The sequence below is a fragment of the Gracilinanus agilis genome, chromosome 3 (assembly GCF_016433145.1).
Source record: "Gracilinanus agilis isolate LMUSP501 chromosome 3, AgileGrace, whole genome shotgun sequence".
NCBI lineage: Eukaryota > Metazoa > Chordata > Mammalia > Didelphimorphia > Didelphidae > Gracilinanus > Gracilinanus agilis.
The window spans coordinates 149,968,770-149,986,849 of record NC_058132.1 but is presented as its reverse complement, the minus strand read 5'-3'; the positions used below and the strand labels follow the sequence as shown (position 1 = coordinate 149,986,849).

Below are 18,080 nucleotides of genomic sequence, written 5' to 3'. Positions count from 1 at the left end.
CTCTCCCCCCACCCATGGCCGACGCATATTTCCACTGGTTTTGTCATGTGTCCTTGATCAAGACCTATTTCCAAATTGTTGGTGGTTGCATTGGTGTGGTAGTTTCGAGTCCACATCCCCAATCATGTCCACAAAGGGCAGGCATTCTTTTATCGTTCTTTGGGTATAGTTCCAAATTGCCATCCAGAATGGTTGGATTGGTTCACAACTCCACCAGCAATGCATTAATGTCCCAATTTTGCCACATCCCCTTTGGAGGGATTTCCTGGCAAAGATACTGAAGTGGTTTGCCATTTTACAGATGTGGAAAATGAGGCAAACAGGGTTAAATGACTTGTCAAAGGTCACACAGCTAGTAAATGTCTGAGGCTAAATTTGATCTTAGGAAAATGAGTTCAAATCCTATCCACTGCACCACCTAGCTTTCCCTAGCTTCTTGTCACATAGTAGATACCTAATAATGTTTATTCCCTTCCCTTCATTAGATCGCAGTCACAATTCCAGAGTCTTTGCCCAAAATTCCCCCTGGGGATGGAGTTTCCCTGAAGGGAAATCCTTTCTACAGTTTTACAAGGTAGAGACTACATTGGGTACTTACTATGTTGCTTGAGTTATAACAGTACAAACCACCTGCTGTTCACAAGAAAATTTAGAAAGTATATTATCTTCCTTTTGCTGCAATGTACTGTGAAATATCCAGAAGCTAATGTAGGAGGACTTGTGACAAGAGAGGAATGAACCTGGGGAAAAGATAGCATTTGTTTCCCTGGATATGTCAACACACATCTCTCTGGGACACCTGAGAGTCAGGCATGCAGAAGATGGTATTCATTCACCACAATATGAATTTGGGTCCCTGAAAAAGACAGGGATGAAGGTCACCCAAGGGGATTTATGGTACCTGAAGGAGACTAGAATCTAACTGTGGAAACCTCTTTGTCCAATTAGACAGAAATCCTTTCCCAAAATTAATGAAAAAGAGAAAAATTAGGCACATTTTCCCATCCTCAATTTTTAAAGTCTAACTCTGTTTCCATTTCTCTTCCTCTTCCCCCAGTCCACTACTAACAGGAAATTAGCAATTCTGGTTTTAACTTTTTTTTATGACCACATCTAAACCTAAGGCCAGTGACATCAGCTTCTCTCTTCCATAGTTACTACTGAAGCTGGTGCTGGTGAGTGACAGAGTGGATTGTAAGCAGGATCCTCTGCTTTTGTCACTGGCTAGAAAGCCTGTACTTTGTCTCCAACAACCACCAGAATGTCAGCTTTGTGCTCATGGCAAATTGCCTTGTCTTCTCACCTAGGAGAAACAACAGATGCTTCTTCATTTGCTAACCATCACTTTAGAAGGAAAAACATCTTCCCAGGAGATGGCTCTTCGTTGAAATATATGTGTATACATTCCTTTAGGAAATGAACCTGATATTTAAAGGGAAGATACCAACATAAGAAAGCATATATACCAGTAGAAACTTTAATTCCACTCGGTACCTACCTAGAAGGACTTACTGTCATGGCAGATACAGGCAAAGGACAGGGAAAAGAGTAAATTTATTAAAACAGAAATAACAGAATGATGTTCGTTAGAGCTGTGTTATTCAGCAAGTGAACAAAGGGCAAGCCTGACCATTATAACCGGTCCCCTTCCTCCTCCCAACACCAATACCCCTTCTCGGGTGTTTTAGATTTTGTTTTAAATTAAGACTAGGGAATCGGGTGCTTTATTCTTGTTATTATTTGTTTAGAGGAGGGGTGAACATGAAAGATCAGTTTTAAGGAGAGCTTTTTTCTTCCTCGTCTCCCATTCTCTAGAAGCCTTCGAGTCTAGGCTCCAGGGCAACCCTAGCCCAAGGGATCCACCCACCTGCGATATTATCCCCCGCCTCTCCTACAAAGGGCGGACACTAGGTTGGACCAGTCCTCAGAGGTGAGAGTGGGAGGGGCCCTGGTGATGTCTTAAAAGGAGGAGGGGGTGGGCTCACTTCTTTTACGGTTGAGCAGCTTACTCAACCTGTCAGGATGGCAACTCAAAGATAGCATTGGATTTGCCGCTGGGACCAGACCACTTTCCCTCCCGACCCTCCGAACTCTTGTGACCTGATCGCTGGACTCGTGGCTCGATCAATTCCTTGCATTCTCCACTGCTCCCTCAGCCCAGGACCCCAGCGCCTCACTCCCAACTTTGCACTCTCAACCGTCAGCACTCATGGGCAAGGTATGTGTACCTGTTACACTCTATCCCAAACCCCTTCCCCACAGTCTTGGGCTGGTCAGGAAAAGAGGGATTTGGCCAATGTGGCAAACCTGTGTCCACACCGCTGCTTACACTACCTTAAGGGCATTGCCTGCCTTTGTCTGGAAAGAGTAGACTGGTCTCCGGGGTTGAAAAAGGAAGGGGGGGTATGGGGGACGGGGATGGGGGAAGGGTGGTGAATCTCCGAAGCAGAGAAAGCAAGGAATGAAGGGGTTGAAATTTGTTCCTTAGAATCTTTCTGTCCTCTGGTACTATTAGTTTCTTTAGAGGTGCAGAGGCGTATCTCCAATTTCCCTAACCCAGCTGTTTTCCCAAAACTCCAGGCTTAGTATGAATAGCTTAGCCCACATCTGTTGTGAGTAGGAAGGAAAAGAATAAATTTAACTTGGGGAACTCGGCAGTGGGAAAGAACTCAAAGAGAAAGGATGGAATCATGGTCCTGGGGAACTACCTTCCGTTTTAACTTCCCCAGGTCACCCCTGAGATCTAGGTCCCTTTTCTCCAGAAAGGGGATTTACTCCCTTGGGTTTGGTAGAGAGGGCAAGTGAAGCCTTGGCTTCTAGACTGGGATGTTTATTTTTGTCAAAGGAAGGCATATAAGGAATCAGGGGATCCTTGATCAAATGAGAGTATTTGTAAAGTATTTTTACAGAGCTTTGAAACAGAATATTGACAAATGCTTGTTCCCTTCTATTCACTGGAAGGTCTGGTCTAGAATGAGGGGACAACCTTACTTCTGGAATGCCCTGACTTTGGGAACCTATCAGCCATTTAAAAGAAGTTTTGATGTTTTACATGATTACACATATAAAATCTACATGGGACTGTGTTCAGAGAGGAAAAGAAGAAAATTCAGCACTCAAAATTTTTTCTTAAATTGTTTTTACATGTAATTGGGGGGAAAATAAAATATCAAATTTTTAAAAAAGTTTTGCTTAGCCTTTCTGAATGTAAGTTGACCCAGTGTCTTTCTTAAGGAGTAGCAAAGAAATCCAAAGATTTTTCCCTAGCAGAGAAGAGGGAAGTGACCCTTGTGGGCAGGAAAGGAAGATTACTTACCCATTCATATTCTAGATACCACCCATACTCCATTTATCTCTTCTTCTCCTTAAGGTTATATAGATGAGAGAAGGGGGAGTTATCAGAGATTTTCTCCAGATCTGTCATAAAATATTCCTTCTTTTTCCTATTTCCCTGATTTTAATGATCTTGACCTCAAAGAATCTATCTCCACCAAAGACTGACACTCAATCTTTGATTCTATCTCAGAAAAAATTAGAAATTAGCCATATCGAGGACAGTGGAACAAGAAACTTTGAAACAGCAGACAATGAAACAGCAGACAATGAAACAGCAAAGAAAGATGATGGCAAAGAGAAGAAACTCTCCAAACGCAAACTCAAGAAGGAACACCAGAAAGAACTCAAGAAAGACCTTGATTTGGTTAGTTATTCTACACTGACTAGGAGTATCTTGGCTAGGTTCCTCCTAGTTTTCTTCTTGATGGCATTTTAGCTATGTACATGTACATGTACATGGGTTAGAGCTAGAATTGGCCTTAATAATTATCTAATCCAATACCATCATTTTGTAGATGAGGAAACTGAGGCAAAGAGACTGTCATACAAGTAATAATTAATAGAGGGGGCAGCTAGGTAGCTCAGTGGATTGAGAGCCAGGCCTAGAGATGGGAGGTCCTAGGTTCAAATCCGGCCTCAGACACTTCCCAGCTATGTGACCCTGGGCAAGTCACTTGACCCCCATTGCCCACACTTATCACTCTTCCACCTAGGAGACAATGCACAGAAGTTAAGGGTTTAAAAATGTAAAAAAAAAAAAAATTAATAGAGTCAGGATTTAAATACCTGTCATCCAAACTAAATAAAAATCAGTGCTATTCTATTAATTATAGGTCATAAGACCCAAAGTCTTCTTGAATCTGCCTCTTTTAGATACTGACAAGAGAAAAATATGAGGTTTAAAAAATACACGTGAGAAATTTTTTAAATTAAAAAAAATCTTTTTAATGCACTTAGGTAGCTAGATGGGGTAGTGTGATAGAGTACTGGGCCTGGAGGTGAATAAGTCCTCAGTTTACATATGATCTCAGAGACTCCTGAGTTCTGTGACTCTGGTAACCAAGTCACTTTACCTCTTTTTGCCTCAGTTTCATCATCAGCAAAATTAGGGTAATGGTACCAACCCTTTCAGGGTTTTTGTAAAGATCAAATGAGATAATAATTGTGAAGCATTTAACACAGTATCTGGCACATAATAAGGGCTATATTCATTTTGGCTGTTATTAAATATGTGCTATGTTAAAATTAGGCTGATAAAGTCTTTGCCTGGAGGCCATTTTTATTAGATGGTTCCTGAATTCTACATGAAGCATTGTAAAATAGAGTTCAAAGATTTAGTTAACCTAATCAGAAAGATCATTGGCATGTTGTTTTGGCTTAAAGTAAGAGAAATTAATGATTTTTAGCTCTTAGACTGACCCTAGTTGATCAAAAGACTAATATAGAAACCCTGAGTTTTTATTTATTCTGCTTTAAAATGAAAACAGTTACAAAGGGAAGAGAAAAGATATGTCTTTTCCTGGTGAGGAAGGATAAACTGAAATCTAGGTGGAGAATTCCCAGTGTGGAAATACCTCTGCTCTTTGCAGATGAGATCTATTGATAAACTTTTACCTGCCCATGGCAAGGAGTGGATAACTGACTTGCCCAAGATCTAATTATATAACCATTAGATATATATATAAGGCAGGGGGGCAGCTGGGTAGCTCAGTGGATTGAGAGCCAGGCCTAGAGACAGGAGGTCCTAGGTTCAAATCTGGCCTCAGACACTTCCCAGCTGTGTGACTCTGGGCAAGTCACTTGACCCCCATTGCCCACCCTTACTACTCTTCTGCCTTGGAGCCAATTCACAGTATTGACTCCAAGACAGAAGGTAAGGGTTTAAAAAAAAAAAAAAATATATATATATATATATGGCAGGACTTGAACCTAGGTCATCCATGACTTCCAAGGCCCCTTCTGGTTCTGGGATTCTATGGCCTGAATTCAGCTTCGTCCTATTCTTCCAATGGATGATGAAATATGCAGCCATTTAATTTAAATGACTTCTCATTCCCATGATTCTTTTTCTCTTGAATTTTAGAATGACCACAAAATCAGCACTAAGGAATTAGAAGAAAAGTATGGAACAAGCATCATTCAAGTAAGTCACTGAGTGCATGAAAGACCAACTTCTCTGTTTATTAGATGGGTGAGGAAAGGTGGGAAACACCTTTAGTACCAGTGATTCCTTGAAGCTACTTAGGGTAAAGCTAGTGTCCTAGGTGAGTTTGTTTAGCAGCTTAATAAGAAAATTACCTGGCTGTCCCTAATTTAGTTCCTTGGTTAGATCTTAGACCTAGTTATCAATAATTTTGGAAAGAATTCATTGAATGATAGGAAGGATGTATCTTCCCTGATCAAGGACTAGTTTTTGTCCTAGTTGCTCAAGCAAACAGTATTTGTCCTTGTGTTTAAGGAGGTTTATGATAGGAAAGAGGTTTGGGCATTCTCTCTGCTTATTTGGAAGAATAGCACTGTCAATAAGGGTAGTATCATGGAACAGGAGGTTTGGAACCCTTTCAGTGTATTGATCTCTAAGCTGGACCAAAACAGTTTCTTGCCTTCTAGGACATTACAATCTAATAGTCATTTTGCCAGGCATAACTAAAAGATGAAAACAATGAGCCTCATACTAGTGTGCAAAATAAACCTCTTCTAAGTTTTTCTTCCACAAAAAAGACATTGCTTTTTTACTGTGGATCCCAATTAAGATAGAAAATTGTAACATTTAGTATCTTGACATGAGTCAGGCATTGTTTTATTTTAGCGCCATATGCATTCTTGTTCCTGAGCATATATTCTAGTTAGATAATATTGAGTTGCTGATTCACCCAACAGACACTCAACACCTTAGGTGTAGAAGGAGATTGAAAGGTAAATAAAATATAATTCTTCCCCTCAGAATGTTTTCATCTTAGCGAGAGAGAAGAGAAAGATACCATGTACACAAATATATATAATATAGGACAGATGCAGTAAGTAAAATGATGGTACAATCAAAATTGTTTACACAGGCCATGACAGAAACAAAATTTCCTAGAGTTCACATTTTGCTAGGGGTAACAAGGAAATGCTTCCTCGAGGAGGTGAAATGTGAGTTAGGCATTAAAGGATGGAGAGGATTTCAGAGTTGGATAATAATAATATACTGTCTCAGGTTGATATAGGGAAAAGGACTGACTTAGCAATATCTCTTTATTTAGAGGTTTCAGAATAAGATATTTTTCCAATGAAAAGTGTTATGATTTTAAACCTGGTTATCCTTGAAAAGATCCTAGACCTAGAGTTGGAAAGGATCTCAGGGGCCTTCTACCCCAATTCACTAACTATATAAAAGAGAAGACTGAGGACCAAAGAGATTGTAACTTGGCCAAGGCACACTCTGACTCTAGAACTACAGTCATCTTATTTATGGTCTCTTCTCTGTTAATCCTTACTCTTCACCCAAGAAAAGATATTTATTCCTCTTTATACAGGCATTCAGGATAGCTCTTTGGGAAATTTAAATTGGTCTTTTCCTTGCTCTGAAAAAAAAAAGAAACTCAAAGGTAAAAGTAATAAGACATCTAGGAGCTTCACAAAGCCAGGATGTTCTATCCAAATACAAGAATTCCTCTAAGCTCCCTATCCCCTAGACTGCCTTCTCCACAAGGCTAAGAATGTCCAGTCATTCATTAACACCTATTTTTCCTGGCTCTGTCTTTGCAGGGTCTCACTAGTACACGAGCTGCAGAGGTCTTGACTCGTGATGGCCTCAATGTCCTCACCCCATTCAAAGACACTCCAGAAATCATCAAATTCCTCAAACAAATGGTGGGTGGATTCTCCAGCCTCTTGTGGGCAGGAGCTATCCTGTGTTTCATTGCCTACGTGATTGAATTTTCAAAGGACAATTTTGCTTCCATGGACAATGTAAGTACCTAAAAGGCTTCCTATAATAATTTTATCATTGGCTTCTTTATCATCAGAGACTCAGGGCTTTCATAATCAGAGTTCTGGATGGAGAGTCAGAAAAATGGGAAATCCAATACAGATTCTGCCATGGAATCCCTTTTGAATGGGGTCAAGTTGTTCCCTAGGCTATAGTTTCTATATAGATAGGAGGTAGGGATGGAGATCTATTTATGGCTACTGTTCCTTCACCGCAGTGATAAAATAGGAAAATAACATGAGTTCCTAAATGTTCTCTGTCAAATGCACCATCCTTGGGTTCTAATCTGCCCTCTTGAACCTGCTTCCTTTCTTAATTTAAGTGAAGCATTTAAAGGAAAACTTTAGGAGATTCATCAGGACTGGCAACCAAAATATATAAAATTATTTCCTACTGACCTGGGCGTATAACTTGTGCAGCTAGACTTCTCACCCTGAGAGGCACCTGATTTGTTTTGAGAACAGCTTCTCTGACTTTAAGTCCTCTTCCCTATTCTCGAAGCTCTATTTAGGTGTTGTGCTTATCATAGTGGTCATCCTCACTGGAATGTTTGCTTATTATCAAGAGGCAAAAAGCACCAACATCATTGCCAGCTTCAGTAAAATGATTCCTAGGGTAAGTAGCTTAAAACTCCCTTGACCTATGTCATGGCAAATACTTGTTGCTTCTAAGCCTTCACATGCTTCTGCCTAATTTGTTGTTTATTCACTTTTTGGGGGAACCCTTAAGTCTTGTCTTCAAATCAATACTATGTATTGTTATTAAGGCAGAAGAGTGATAAGGGCTAAGCTAAAGAGGTTAATTGACTTGTCCAGGGGCACACAGTTAGGAAGTGTCTGAGGCAAGATTTGAACCCAGGTCCTCCCATTTTTAGGCCTGGCTCTCTATCTTCTACCACCTAGCTCCCTTCTTGTTTATTCACTTATAAGGTGCCACCTGAGAAGTTCAGACATTACCCTTTAATGAGCTATTGACTCGGACAGAGAATGACTGTATCTACCTGGGGTGAAGAGTTTGTGCTCTCTCCAACTCTGTCTGCATCTATTAATGGTGCCACCAGAAGGCCTGCAGAATGGCTTAGCCTAATACACTTCTTATTGTATAGAATGGCAGCTTTTCTGTATTATATTGGAAACTGACCATTTTCCTTCATGATGGTCAAAGGAACTGGGGAACAGGAAAAAGTGGGCTCTCTTCCTTATATAAAGATGAGAAGAATCTTGCCAGTCTCTGGTACAATTATGGCCTCTCCTATCACACAAACACAGAATGGTATCAGAGATCAGGCGCTGGACTTTGGGTCAGGAAATCTTGGCTTGAAATCCTACCTCAGATACTTCCTAGCTGTATAATTTTAGGGGAGTCATTTTACTTTCTCTAGGCTTCTGTGTTCTCAGGTGTATAATGAAGACACAGGATTTAATGGCCTCTAAGATTCCTTATAACTTTAAGATCTTAGAATTTGGGTTTATTTCTTCACTGCTCAAGCTAAAGATTCTTCCTAGACTATAGCTGCAATTTTTATGGGTCTCTGTTGTTTTTTCTGTCACATCTGCAGGCTACTCCAAATCTTCCTCTAATAAAAGTTTTCTGGGCCCTCTGTGCATTATAACACTTGGAGACTTTCAGGCCTTAAGAGAAATACTTTTGCTATACTTACGGTAGTTGACAGCAGATACTTGGAGCCAAGAAGATTTGAGTTCAAAAGCTACCTCAAACATTAGATTATTACCCTGGGGAAGTCATTTAATCTCTGTCTCCTCCTCTGAAAAAGGACAATAATGCCAACTACCTCTTAGGATGGTCTTGAGAATCAAATGAGATTAAATAGGTAAAGCACTTCGCAAGTCTTAAAGCATTATCTAAGTGCTAATTATTAGTCTTGCTATATCTATGGTTGCAGTTTCCTCTGATATTGAACATGTAATCCAAAGGATGGAAGCAATATAGAAGTTTCTTTTTCATTTTAATTTCCCAGAGAGCTTTGGTCATCAGAGATGGAGAAAAGAGGGAGATTCCTGCAGAGGAGCTGGTTGTTGGAGATATTGTAGAGATTAAAGGTGGAGACCAGATTCCTGCTGATATCAGGATTGTGGACTCACAGGGATGTAAGGTAAGCATCAATGTAGTGATCTATAGCTCTCTAAATAACTGGATCTAGTCCCATTTTCTGTAACTTAAGAGTCCCACCCAACACTTAATTAAACCAATAGAAACACAAAGTTCCTAATTCTAGACTTTTCTCAAATTTGTCTTTATAAAATTCATTTGTATTATTTAATATAAACTTTGTTTACTTAACCAAGTACAAATTATTTCTTTTACTCTTCCCAACACCCACCTCCCCATTAGAAAGTAAAGTTCTTCAGAGTAGAGATTTCATTTTTGTTTTTAGAACTTCAGTGCTTTGCACTATATCTTGCATTTGATAGATATTTGTTAAGCTGAATTGAATTAATTCACAGGTAGATAATTCATCTCTTACTGGGGAATCAGAGCCTCAGTCTCGATCTTGTCATTTTACCCACGAGAATCCTTTGGAGACAAAGAACATTGGCTTTTACTCTACAACTTGCCTGGAAGGTAGGTCTGATGCCATAAATGTAGCAAACATTCCATAAAAATTAAGGGCCTTTCTGTTCAGTCTCTATTTTGTGGTCTCTTTCTCACTCCTTCATACAAGTTTCCCTCCCCACCCGAAGGAAAACCAAAAAGATATAGTTGTACCAAGTATGCTAACTCTTGATTTCATATCCTGCAGTTCTTTAAATCAGGGCAGTGACTACCTAGTCATCATGTTAGTCCGGAATATGAAGACAGAGGCCCAAGTAGTCTGACACCTTATAGGCAAGACCTCCTGGAAAATCATCCACATACTTTCCTTGTAGGAACTGCAACTGGCATAGTTATCAACACAGGTGACCGTACCATCATCGGAAGAATTGCCTCACTGGCTTCATCTGTTGGGCATGAGAAGACACCAATTGCCATAGAAATTGAGCACTTTGTCCATATTGTGGCAGGGGTGGCTGTTTCTATTGGTATCGTGTTCTTCATTATTGCAATATGCATGAAATACCGGGTCCTGGATGCTGTCGTCTTCCTGATTGGCATCATTTTGGCCAATGTGCCAGAGGGCCTGGTGGCTGCTGTCACTGTAAGTCCACGATGTAATCTATACCCTCTGATTTGATCCTTATTCTAAACATCATAGAATATCCTAGTCCCTGTCCAAGCTGGCATATTACAAGTTATCTCAGTGTTTTAGAGAGGAATACTTTCCCCACTGGAGGTGATGCTTGAAAGTCTTAAATAGATTGAGTGTTGGAGGAACAAATAGGATTACTTAGAATCATTTCATTATTAGAATCCAATCTGTAAGTAAACTTTTGCATACATCTGTCTGCTCTAGTCTTGTCTGTGTAACATTTAATTGATGTCCAATAACTACAAATATTATATTTTATAAAGTTTATTAGTAATCACTTGAAGTAGAAGAAATAAAAAAAAAAGTATGAAAGCCTAAGTAAAACCGCATCAATAAAATTCTCCTGCCTGGCTCTCACCCAACTGCCACAGATGCATTCCCTGGAGCAGAGAGAGGGAGTAGCTACACAAAACTTACATATCTTCCCTATGTTAGCATAAATACATGAATGGGATGCTGGAAAGAGAGTCCTGGGGGAGAAAATTCTAATTACACATCTGGAAGCAAGTTGAGAGACTCAAGAGAGCTAATTTCGAATTATAAAGCAGCCTCTATGTTGATCTCTTATCTGAAGCTGACCTGTAAAGTGAAGCTTAAAAGATACTGAACTCTAGAATGTCTTTAAGATATGAGTTCCACAATGATACATATATAATCCAGTGGAACTTCTTGTTGGTTCTGGGACAGGGGAGGGAGGGAGTGGGAGTCATGAATCATGTAACCATGGGAAAATATTCTAAATTAAAAAAAGGAAAAAAAAATATGAGTTCCAACCTGGAGAACTTTGTACACAGAAAGTGAAATATTATGGAAAGATCAAATGTAATCAACTTTGCTACTAACAGGACAATCCCAAGGGACTTATGAGAAAGAATGCTATTCATATTGAAAGAAAAAAACTGGGAGTTGAAACACAGAAGAAAAAAATATGATTTATCATTTATTTATATGGACATAGGATGTGGTGTCTTGGTTTTTAAAAGATTATTACAAAAATGAATAATATGGAAATAGGTATTGAGTGTTTATGTTTGTTTTATATATATATATATATATCCCAGTAGAATTGCTTGTTGGCTCTGGGAGGGGGGAGGAAAAAGAACATGAATCATGTAACCATGGAAAAATACTTTTAAATAAATAAATAAGATATGAGTTCCACAGTAAACCAATAGGCTTTAAGATATCCAGTGTTTAAGAGGGTACATAACAGCTCCTTGAAGACCCAGGGGATGAGATGAGGGCTTTAGGTTGTTCACTTTGACACAAGTCTTTCCAGACAGCTCCCTTACAATCTTTCTGGACATGTTACCCAAGTTGAACCAAGGTCAAATAGTGATTTCCCTCCATATGATGCAGACTTGATAAGCTTTCCATAGAAACTCAATCATTGTGGATCACTTCATTCAAAAGAGGAAAGAACCACAATTAGGGTTTTCAGTTTCTTTAAAAGGAAAAGTTCCCTGGTATCATTCAATCAGCAAACTGCCAAAACTTTATAACAACTATGCCTGATTATTTCCCCCATATTCATCTAGTCACAAATGTTGAGCATAGTTATTTATAAAAGATGGGTCAAAGTGTGTTCTCTATAGAAATGATCAAGAAAGATCGTCTATCATTCCAGTTCACTGGGAGTTTATATTTCTTTGCTTCTTTCATTTGTAGGTGAGTCTGTCATTGACAGCAAAACGGATGGCCAAGAAGAACTGCCTGGTGAAGAACCTGGAAGCAGTGGAAACTCTGGGCTCCACCTCCATCATCTGCTCTGACAAGACTGGGACCTTAACCCAGAACAGAATGACTGTGGCCCATCTATGGTTTGACAACCAGATCTATCAGGCTGATACAAGTGAAGATCAGGAAGGTGAGGCTTTGGGAGCAATCTCGAGGATGTGGGACTCAGCATAGGAACTTCATGCCAGCTCTGAGAAGGCAGGCTGTTTCTGAGACCTCTTTGGACCCTACGGCTATACAAACTCACTCACTCTCTCCTCCAGCAGATTTCTATATGCTAAATCATTTTTTCTTTTGCTTTCCAGCCCAGAGCTTTGATCAAAGTTCTGCAACCTGGGCTTCCTTACTCAACATCGTAACACTGTGCAACCGAGCTGAGTTCAGGCCAGGACAGGAAAATGTATCAGTCATGAAGGTAGGGCTTCTGCTCAGCTGGGTGTAATGGCAAAGCCAATCTCCAGTCCATCTTGCTGTCTTCTGTTCCCTTCTGCTGAGGTGCCACTTAATATGATGGGAAGAAGTTAGTATATATGAGTTTGAATTGCCAATGTGTTATCTAGCCAAGTGAAAAGTAATAGCTTAGCTACACTTGGCTTTGTAGAGTCACAGGAAAACCAAAGGAGCTCTCAAATCCTGGCTTGGCATAGTGTGTTGTAGTAGTTTGAACAAGGCTGCAGTTCCTTATGGTTCCTACTGAATTCAACACCATTTTGAAGGAAAATTTGTGATCTAGCTCTCTCTAGTGTTGAAACTATAGAAATTAATCCTATTTGTTCCCCCAAGACCCAACTCATCATCTAAGCCATAAAAGTAAGCATTTATGAAGCAGTTCCTATGTGTCAGGCTCTAGGGAAACCAGACATACATAGTCCCTGCCTGCCTTATGAAGCTCAAGTGCTCCAGGGAATACTACATACACAAAGATAAAAATGAAAACCGAGTGAGAAACATTAGTACTGGGGTACTAGGGAAATGCCTTGTTATGTCATACTTGGGCTGAAAGATGCAGGAAGTAAAGAGTTACAAAGGGTAGAACTGAAGAGAGAGTGGGGCTAGGGGAGTGATGGACAAACTATTCCCCCACATCCAGATGTAGTGATTAGGGAATTGCTTAAGGCAGTGATGGGAAAACTACGGCCTGGATCTGGCCCGTGGGGAATAGTTTGCCCATCACTGGTCTAGGGCATAAGAGGCAGAAGACTTGTACAAAGGTTTTTTTGTGCATGGGAGATAGAATGCTATTTGAAAAGTCAATTTGGCTATGACTGCTAAGGATAGTAATGTGTAATCAGCTAAAAAAGACAAATTGGTTATACAACCAGATTATGAAAGGCTTTAAATGACAAATAGAAGAAGCTGTATTTTATTCTAGAAATCAACAGGGAGCCATTGAAGCTTCTTAAGGTGGGGCATAAGTGAATTTGGTTTTATATAACAATTTCTTCTTTGCTTTCTGTTTTATCTCTTAAACTTGTACTCTGCATTCCTGTAGGTCATTATCCAAAACTACTCAATACCCTCTACCACCCAATTCCTCATTCCCATCCCGCTCCTAATTCATCCTTATTCAAACCTTTCCACTTCACCCTCTGAAATGCCTGTTTAATTGATAACAAACTTCCCTTCATTTTAAACCTATTCCTCTCACTTTCCTTCCATCTACTATCTCTTACTATTTAACCTAGCTTTCCTCTGGTGACACAGACTCCCTACCCATCCTGTCCAGTACTGACTGCACCATCACTCATTCTTCTTGGCTCACTGGTCAAGGTGGCGGAGTTAAAAACTCTTTGCTCCTCATTGCCACTTCAACGTTCTCCCCCTTGTTTCTTTACTCAGTAATCTCTCCTCTTGAAGTTCATCTATTCGTAACTACTATCCAATCAAAATCCTGGTAGTTGTTGTCTGCAAACCCCTACATACTTCCATTTCTTCCTCAAGGAGTTTGATATCTGATTTACACTTTTTCTTTCTTCTTCAACTCTTATACTAGAGGACTTCAACATACATACTGATCCTCCCTCAAATACCCTAACCATTTAGGTCCTCAAACTATTCTCCCAGGAGCTACTCCTCCATCCCACCTCAGCCACATCCAAAGACATACCTTCAATCTTGCACCCACAAATATGCCACCTCCATGTTCAAAAAATTTGAAATCTCCTTATCTAACCATAATCTATTGATTTTTTTTTTACCATCTCTCTTATCTTTCTACTCATAACCCTGTTCTTTAGCCTCACTGTGACTGCCAATCTCTTGACCTCAATTCTCTCTCAAGCCATCTCTCATGAACAAACCACTCTTTCCTCTTCTCCCTATCTTGACTCCTTGGTGAGCAAATTAATCTCTACACCTTCCTCTTCTCTTGAATCCCTAGCCTCTTTAACATATCACCTATTATGCCTAACCAAGGCTTAGTCTTGAGTCACTATTACCATTTGTCACCTTCCTGCCTACATACATACTGCTGAATGAGAAACAAATGCTGCTAAATAAAGGTGAAGAAAATCTCACAGCCATGCTCACTGGGTTCATTACAAATTTATGTTACATAGCCTCATCTGGCCTCTCACTGCTACTAGGAAGTCCTACTATACTTCCCTAATGAACTCACTATTCCATTCTCCACAGTGGCTGTTCCAAATCTGTAATTCCTCCTTAAACCTCCCATGGGTCCACTCTCTCAGCTGAGAATTTTGCCTCATATTTACAGAAAAAAAATTGAGGTCATTCCCTCTTCTACCTTCTTCCTCATCTCCCATCACTCAGAAAGAGAGGAGCTCTGAGGACAGAGTCCTGTGGGATACCAAAGGTTAGTGGGCAAAATCTGGAAGAGGATCCAAAAGACACAGAGAAAAAATGGGCAGTCCTTCCAGTCCCTCAGTCTCTCAACCCAGGAGCCTTTCTAGACTTCTCACTATCTCTAACCCCCATATCCAGTGTGTTGTCAAGGCATGTTATTTTTGCCTTTGCAACATCTCTTGAATATGTCCCCTTCTCTTTTGAAACTGAAATTATTCTAATGCAGTTCCTCATCATCCCATTCCTGGATTACTGCAATGGACTGATGGTAGTCTGCCTGCCTCAAATCCTTTCTATTGCAATACATCTTCCATTCAGCCAATCCTAAAATACAGGTCTATCTTGTGTCATACCCCTACACAATAAAGTCAAGTGGCTCTCTTTTGCCTTTAGGAACCAATACAATGTTTGGCATTCAAAGCCCTCCATAATTTAGCCCCCCTCCTACCTTTCCAAGCTTCTCAACACATACTCTTTGATTCAGTGACATTAGCCTCCTGGATATTCTGTGAATAAGACACTCCATTTGGCTATGAGCATTTTCTCTATTTGGAACACTCTCCCTCCTCTGATCTATTGACCTTCCTGCTTTCCTTTAAGTCTCAACTAAAGTTCCACCTTCTACAGGAAGCTTTCCCCAACCCTTTCTTTAACTTATTTCCTATTCATCATGTATCTAGCTTGCTTGTATATATTTGTTCATGTGTTGTCTCCCAATTTGATTATGAACAATTTAAGGGCAGGGACTGTCTTTTGCCTCTTTTTGTATTTCCTGCACTTTAGTACAGAGCCTAGCACATAGCAGGCACTTAAATGTTTATTGAATTAAATTTGTGGGATTGAATCTTAAGCAGGCATATTAAGGAAAATGTATTGTTACATCATTCAGAAATATTTGAGACCTTTAATTGAATGGAATACCCAAGTAACTCTTAAGACTTTGAGTTGTAGAGCAGGTTTTGCTTTGCATTAGTAGATGAAATTGCCTCCACCTACATATTCCACAGTTTCAGATACAAAGATATCAACTTATCAGACCAATTCTAGAGCTATTCTTCTCATCCAAGGTATTGTCATTGGAGCTGTGAACACTTAAATGCTAGAATGTATTTCATTCTCTCTTTACTTCTCACACATTGGATTTGTCTTGGTTTCTCCTCTTCCTTTCCCATTCTTTCTCCTATTATATATTCCATGTCTGCCCCTGTTTTTCCAAAAGTTATTAATTGGGCCTTTGTACTTCTTTCTCCCTCATTTATTTCATAATGAATAGCTATCAGTTCTAGGCTGAAGCCATCCAAATCTTGAAATCCAGGCTTATCTGACACAAGCTCCAATCATATTTCTATTTTCCAAATAAATGGTTTACTAGACATTATTACCTGGCTGACTCACTGGCACCTTCTACTGGCACCTTATCTGAAAATAACTTCTAAAACCAAACTAATTTTCTTCCTTTTCTCAGAAAATTTTCCCCAATTATAGATAAAAACAAATTTTAAAATTCATTTTCAAATTTTTGACTTCCTCCCTTTCTTTCCTCTTCCTTGAGATGGTAAGCAATTTGATATAGGTTAGTATAACCTATATCAAAGAAACCACATGGAAAATGTTGTAGGAAAAGACATATAAAAAAACCCATGAAGAAAATGAAGTGAAAAATAGTATCCTTCCATCTTCATTCAGAATCCATCAGTTCTTCTTCTGGAGGTAAATAGTATTTTCCAACATGAGTCTTTTGGAATTGCCTTAAATCATTGTATTGCTGAGAATAATTAAGTCATTCACAGTTGATCATCATACAATATTGTTGTTACTGTGTACAAAGTTTTCATTCTACTTACTTTACTTTACATCAGTTCATATAAATCTTTCTGAGTTTTTCTAAAAGTATCCTACTCATAATTTCTTATAGCACAATAAACTTCCATTTTAATCATATACCACAACTTGTTCAGCCATTCTCCAATTTATGAATATCTCAATTTACAATTCTTTGCTATCACTAATTTTCCTTTTTTTAAAAAAATTTCTGGGATACAGACATAGAAATAGTATTGCTGGATCAAAAGATATGTATGATTTAAAGCTCTTTAGGCATAGTTCCAAATTGTTCTCTGGAATAGTTATATTAGTTCACAACTCTACCAACAGTACATTAGTGTCCCAATTTTTTCCACATCTCTTTGATGATTTTCTTTTTCTGTCATATTAGCCAGTCTGATAGGTATGAGGTGGTATCTCAGAATTGTTTTTAATTTTAATTTCTCTAATCAGTGGTGATTTGGAGCAGTTTTTCATATGGCTGTAGATAGCTTTGATTTCTTCCTCTGAAAACTGCCTTTATCATATCCTTTAAGCATTATCAATTGGGGAAAGACTTGTCATATATTTGACCCAATTTTCTGTATCTTTGAGAAATGAGGCCTTTTTCAGAGATAATTTGCTATAAAAGAATTTTCCCAGCTTTCTGTTTTATTTCTCATTTTAATTGCATGGGTTTATTTGTACAACTCCTTTTATATTTAATATAATCAAAATTATGATTTTACATCTAATAATGTTCTCTCATGTTTGGTTATAAATTCTTCCCTCATCCGTAACACTGACAAGCATACTAATTCCATACTCCTAATTTGCTTATGAAATCACCTTTTATGTCTAAATAATGTACTCAATTTGATTTTATCTTGGCATATGGTATGAGATAATTGGTCTAAACTCAGTTTCTGTCATACTGTTTTCTAGTTTTAATAGAAGTTTTTGTCAAATACTGAGTTCTTATCCCCAAAGCTTGGATCTTTGGTCTCTCAAAGTTTTAAGAACTTTAGGAATCACTTAGTTCAATCTGATTATATAATGAAAGTAGAAATGTTGAGCTCAGTAAGGTTAAAACTTGCCAAGAGACACAGAAGTAGTCCCTGGCAGATGAGAAAAAACTCAGGTTAGCTGATGCCTAGTTTAGTGCTCTTTCTTTGTTTTTTGAAGCTAATTAGTTAATTAATTAATTTAAACCCCCTT

At 38.9% G+C, this 18,080-nt stretch overlaps 1 protein-coding gene across 1 annotated transcript in view; it reads left to right on the top strand.

The window, feature by feature from the left end:
• Positions 1-3,523: 3,523 nt before the first annotated feature.
• Positions 3,524-18,080, top strand: part of LOC123238898 (potassium-transporting ATPase alpha chain 2-like) — a 34,508-nt gene continuing 19,951 nt past the window's right edge. Inside the window, exons 1-9 of the mRNA XM_044666148.1 lie at positions 3,524-3,700; positions 5,420-5,479; positions 7,087-7,290; positions 7,811-7,924; positions 9,288-9,422; positions 9,775-9,892; positions 10,198-10,466; positions 12,186-12,384; positions 12,560-12,669. Of these exons, the coding sequence (XP_044522083.1) occupies positions 7,189-7,290; positions 7,811-7,924; positions 9,288-9,422; positions 9,775-9,892; positions 10,198-10,466; positions 12,186-12,384; positions 12,560-12,669 (1,047 nt within the window). The 5' untranslated portion in view covers positions 3,524-3,700; positions 5,420-5,479; positions 7,087-7,188. The remainder of the gene's footprint in view (positions 3,701-5,419; positions 5,480-7,086; positions 7,291-7,810; positions 7,925-9,287; positions 9,423-9,774; positions 9,893-10,197; positions 10,467-12,185; positions 12,385-12,559; positions 12,670-18,080) is intronic.